The sequence below is a fragment of the Etheostoma cragini genome, chromosome 16 (genome assembly GCF_013103735.1).
Source record: "Etheostoma cragini isolate CJK2018 chromosome 16, CSU_Ecrag_1.0, whole genome shotgun sequence".
Classification (NCBI taxonomy): Eukaryota; Metazoa; Chordata; class Actinopteri; order Perciformes; family Percidae; genus Etheostoma; species Etheostoma cragini.
This window is the reverse complement of record NC_048422.1, coordinates 2,549,642-2,555,565: the sequence shown is the minus strand read 5'-3', so window position 1 is coordinate 2,555,565 and position 5,924 is coordinate 2,549,642. Positions and strand designations below refer to the sequence as shown.

The following is a 5,924-nucleotide window of genomic DNA, read 5'->3' as shown; positions in this document are numbered from 1 at the left end:
ATGTGACTAATAGCGTTTTTTCGTTACATGGTACCTACTCGCCTCGACTCTACTCGCCTTTTTGGGTTTTCCGTTATTTCCGTTATTAATGGAAAAACACCAATAGTGCTTAGTGACAAGGTACCCCATGACCAATAACAGCACAGTATTAGGCTACCAGCCAATCACAAGCGTCAGAAGAAGGGAAAAAGACTACACCGGGCAGAGAGGAGCAGGTGTGTTATGGGTTCAGAAAATACACCTTTCATCTTAACCTTCATGTTGGGTCAAATTGAACCACTTTCAGTTTTTTTCTCACAAAAAAATGTAATAATGAAGATAAAATAAGCGCTGAAAATGGCAACATTAAAAATATCCAAAAACTTTGGGAAAAACACCCAAAACTACAAAATAAGCACCCACAATACTGGAAAAAGTGACCAAAAACTTTTTTTTTCATGGTTGATGGGAAGCCAAAATAACACAAGGGTTAAAAAAAGCTTCAAGTGCAGTTTTATTGTCCTTCTTTTAGCAAAAATATACGCCTAATTTTGTTCAACACCGATGCGATAGCAGCTTCAACAGAAAGCTCCAGCTTCCACATAAGCTGGTTGTTTTAGAAAATGGCTCAATGAAGCTCCTTTTTACAATATTTGTCTCAAACATGCATCAGACAAAGGGTTGTGATTGGCCCGGCATGTCTCAGGCTGCGGGAAATCTGCACAAAGTTCAGTTTAGTATAGCGAATCAAGTCATAACAGGAAATATAGCCTAGTTAAATCCTACATTAGACATAGGCCCGAAGGTACATTTATTAAAAAACTGATAAATGTGATTGGATATTAGGTTTCTACCTCGGGACCACCGCCAATAAGACCACGAGCGGGGACATTTTGACAGTGAACTGAGGCAACTTTAACCCTTGTGTTGTCCTCCTGTCAAAAAAAATGCTTTCTATCGACGTTTCTTCAACTTTTTCTTTCGTTTTTGTCCCTTTTTTCCACACTTTTGACACATTTATTTCAGTGTTTCTCACTTTTTTGATGTTTTCAACACTACGTAACACTAACTTATTAACTTTAGTTTTACAGTTAATTTATGGTCCATAAACCTCATTTATAGGAAAATGTAATGTTTGAGTTAGAAAAGCAGAAATTAGGAATATTTCGACTAAATTAATAATGGAATGTATGTTGATGGATAATAACAGACTGGAATTTACTCAATACTACCTGGAAACCACTTCAAATGATATAAAATGTAATAAGACACCCAAAGGTTGATGAAATTAGAGATTTGTACTTGCCAAAGAGCGTTGTGTTGAATCAAATTAATGTTATTTTGGGGAATTAAAAAGAACATTGATATAGGAAAACGGGTCAATTTGACCCGAGGACAACATGAGGGTTAAGGAAAACGTATCACTTTTGGAATTTTATATTTTTAGACAATAGAGTTTAGTGGTCATTAATATACTTTAGATACATGTTCTAACTTTCTGATTACTAAGTTATAGACTTTTCAGATAATAAGTTTCATGTAATGTTATGTCATTCTATTTCTGTCATATTCAATCACATCACGGTATGAGATATTGTTTCATTTCACATTATAAGATATCAGGCCATGCTATTTTCTATCTCATAAGATGAGTTGTGTCCAGCTTGTGTCACGTAGCGTCATGATATTTTTATGCCATGCCATTTAAGGTCATGTTATGAATGCTGTGTCATACATTACATTATGAAAATTAGTTTTAATGTCATCTCATAAGAGTTTATTACATATGAGGCTGTGCTGAAAGAAAGTCTGATAATCAGGAATTTTAAGGTTAACTAGTGTTACAAGCAGGACTGGGCAATATATATATATATTGTAATATGAGACTAGATATCGTCTTAAAATGTTGGATGTCATAATATAGTAATATGACATAAGTGTTGTCTTTTCCTGGTTTTAAAGGCAGCATAACAGCAAAGTGATGTCATTTTCCTGAACTCACCAGACTCTATTATTTGCCCACTTAGTCATTATATCGACATTAGTGATGATTATTTATGAAAAATCTTATTGTGACAATATTTTGTGAAAGCACCAATAGTCAACACTACAATATTGTTGCGGTATCGATATGGAGATGTTTGGTCAAACATATCGTGATATTAGATTTTCCCCATATCGCACAGCTTTAGTAACAAGTATGTGTTTTTTGTGGTCTTAAAGGCAAATGATGGACAGACAAACCTTTTGGGGAAAGAACGGTTCCTCGGTGTTGGGGCAGCTTTTGTTATCTGTCATGTCAGTTCTGGTTTTGTCATGTGTTTATCATGTGTTATTTCCTGTCACCTTACCCTATCTCAACAATCTGAGGCAGCAGGTGATGAGACGAGAGCTGAGATGAGATCAAATTTTAATGATCCCTGTGGGCAAATTGCTGCTTTGCAGCAGCAGAAGAAGAAGAAGAAGAAGAGCAGGGAAACCAGCATCCTCCGTGTAAATCCTGTTTCACAGAGTAGGGTGAATGTGAAGATCAGCAGGACGTACATTATTGACTCTCCATACAGACGCTGTTGGCTGAATTAATATCACATGCAGGTCCCGGATCCTTTAAATAGTCTAGACACTTTTCATCATCACACAGAAAGATCCCTGGTGATTTTAGAGCAACACTGGTGATTGTTGGGAATTTGTGAGTACCTTTTCAATTTAAGTTTCCATATTCCCTTTACTTTTTTTTAAATGTATAATAAAATATAATCAATAACAGTAAAATACAGTAGGTAACATTGATGCAGACACAACACCTTAGTTAGTTAGCACCATAAATGTCTCACAACAATAACAAACAACAAAAATATTGACACTTACCTGTATATCTTCAATGATTGTGCATTTATAAATATATAGTATTATATTTTATAATATATATTATAAAAGGCCTACTATCAAAATATTAAAAAATATGCCGCAGTACAGAGCAGAATATGACACTTTACACTCTCATTTAAGTCCTTCGGACAAGTCACTGTAGTGATAGCTTATTAGCATCGTTTCAAAGCAATGCAATGAGGATTTTTCGTTCAAATCCCACCCAGAGCAACTTCAAAGTCCACACCGCTGCCTACATCAAAGACGCCGATTGGCCAGTCGGCCCCTTGCGCCAATCCCACTGTCCCTCTGATTGGTCCGCGGCACCGTCAGTTAGGCGGGAGACGCCCCTACACCCGAGCCCGCGTCTCCCTCTCCTCCTCCCCGCAGCAGGTTGGGTTGAGCGGTCTGCTAGGGGACCGTGGACAGCTCCCGTCTGAGAAGCAGAGTAACGCAGGAGGAGGAGAGGGCTGGATATGGGGGAGCCACCGCACATGCCCGTACGATCGAGATAAAAACATTTTTTATTTTTTTTTTATGTGCACCTACCGGGGAAAATACACAAAGACACCGAGCTGGAGAGACCTTAGGAGGACGGGGAAACAACCGAGGAAGTGAAGTAAAAGGGGGAATACGGCTACTGACCCATCCCGGCGCATCAGGGGAGAAGCAGCGAGAGAAAGGAGGAGAAGAAGGAGACATAATTCCGCTCGACCCGATGGACTGAGAGGACAGATGAATGAAGACTGCCTACACTAACGCCTATCGATGCCTGGCCAAGGACCTGGACGCCTATGCCATGAACACGGACATGACAATGGACGGCATTGGCAGCCTCCATGGCGGGGTGGCCGTGAGCTCCGTGGTCCCTGATGTGGAGCTGATGGGCGGCCACAGCCCACACCACGGCCGCGGAAGCTCTTCGGGGGGACACGGGGCGGCGGCGGCAGCGGCGGCCACCCTGCGGATACACCAGGACCTGGCCGCCGCCGCCGCGTCATCCCGCTCCGCCATGGTGTCCGGCATGGCCACGATACTGGACGGTAGCGGGGAGTACCGTCCGGAGCTGTCCCTGCCGCTGCACCACGCCATGAGCGTGCCCTGCGACACGTCCTCTCCCGGGATGGGGATGAGCGGCACCTACACCACCTTAACCCCGCTGCAGCCGTTGCCCCCCATCTCCACCGTGTCGGACAAGTTTCACCATCATCACCATCACCACCACCACCAGCGGCTCTCCGGGAACGTGAGCGGGAGCTTCACCCTGATGCGGGACGAGCGGGGACTACCGGGCATGAACAACCTCTACAGCCCGTACCACAAGGACCACATGTCCGGGATGGGTCAGAGCCTTTCCCCGGTGCTGGGTAACGGCCTGGGTTCCATACACAATACCCAGCAGGGTCTCCACAATTACGGCAACACGACGCACGGAGGCCACGATAAGATGCTGAACTTCGACGCGCACCACACCGCCTCGATGCTGGCTAGAGGGGACCACCACCAGCACCGAGGCCTCGGTGGGCCAGCGGCCGGGATGATGTCGCACCTGAACGGGATGCACCACCCGGGTCACCCGGCCGTGTCCTCGGCGGGCCACCACCCCCACCCCCACCTCCAGTCTCCATCCCACGGGCCCGTGTTGGCTTCCACCAGGGAAAGACCGCCCTCCTCCTCCGGGAATCAGGGGGTGAACAGCTCGGGGCAGCTGGAGGAAATCAACACCAAGGAGGTTGCGCAGAGGATCACGGCGGAGCTGAAGAGGTACAGCATCCCCCAGGCCATCTTCGCCCAGAGGGTGCTGTGCCGCTCCCAGGGGACCCTGTCGGATCTCCTGAGGAACCCCAAACCCTGGAGTAAACTTAAGTCGGGAAGGGAGACCTTCAGGAGGATGTGGAAGTGGCTGCAGGAGCCCGAGTTTCAGAGGATGTCGGCCCTCAGACTTGCAGGTAAGAAAACAACAAACGCGGTGCCATGCTGGTGTTTTGCGTTTATCCGTGCGTGCTTCGGACAAGAAGAGGAATCCTCCTCCATGAAACAACCCCAAATGATTTCCCCCTCTGTCACTTTTTTTATAATTTGCTGGCTTTGTTTTGGTGTTTCTTTATGGCTCCTTTCCTGTACAGCATCCAAATTTAGACATTTATTTAGAATCACTGGTGTTATGATAAGCCTTATTGATCAATAACACAAAGGGATCGATAGGAAATGACAAGGTCACGGGATTTCCCTCCAACAGCCCGGCAACTGCTGGAACCTAGATTTGTTTCCCTGTCCCTGCATGTTAGAGGGAAAACACTGCACTTTTACTTAACATCAGCTCATTATTTTTGCTCAAATTTATACCCAAATCAAGGCCTTTAAAAACATAAGAAAGCAAATACAAAAGGCAGCACTTTCATTTAAAAATAGTTGGAAATTCAGTATTTCTAGAAACAAATGTATTCAATATTATTTCATATAGATCACACCAAAGTTAACTTCAGCCAATCAAGGGGTGAACATGTTTCTCAGAGTTACTCAGTGGCATTTTGCTTTAGTTTATTCAGCTGGTGAGCAGCCTGTTAACCGCTTGTTGTATTCTTATGGTGTTAGCAGGGAGAGATGGGTGAGAAAGCATTCACAGCAGGCTGAGAGGCTCAGAAGAGGATTTGTGTTTGATTGTGAGGAGCTTGAAGTGATCAGACGGCTGTGACATAAACATGAAGGTTTGGAGCATCAGTGGGTCTGGTGCCCCCTCTAGTGAGGAACCTGGTTTCTGTCCAAGCAACAAGCCTCTGTTGTCTGCAGGAGACAGCAGCAGCAGGGACCCAGCAACATAACAAGGATCCGCATAAGAGTGGATTATATCCAGTTTTTAGGAATAATGCAACAATAAGTTTCAATATCTGTTGGGTTTAGTTTGCCTGCAAGTTTATCAAAAGATCTGATCACATTTTATGTATTTAACAGAGGCGTTTTTAATGGTGATTTTACATTTAGAATATAATAGAGAAGAACAGAATGCCTTTATGTCATTGTGTAATACCTGTGCAACGAGATTGAAGCAACCCCTATCCAGTGTCAACAAGAGGGAA

The 5,924-nt window shown here is 44.1% G+C and overlaps 1 protein-coding gene across 2 annotated transcripts in view; it reads left to right on the top strand.

Moving 5' to 3' along the window:
* Positions 1-3,064: 3,064 nt before the first annotated feature.
* Positions 3,065-5,924, top strand: part of onecut2 (one cut homeobox 2) — a 37,839-nt gene continuing 34,979 nt past the window's right edge. Inside the window, exon 1 of one of the 2 annotated variants that reach the window (XM_034895861.1) lies at positions 3,065-4,796. In XM_034895861.1, coding sequence (XP_034751752.1) covers positions 3,587-4,796 — 1,210 coding nt within the window. In that variant the 5' untranslated portion in view covers positions 3,065-3,586. The remainder of the gene's footprint in view (positions 4,797-5,924) is intronic. The other variant, XM_034895862.1, reaches the window with a different exon arrangement.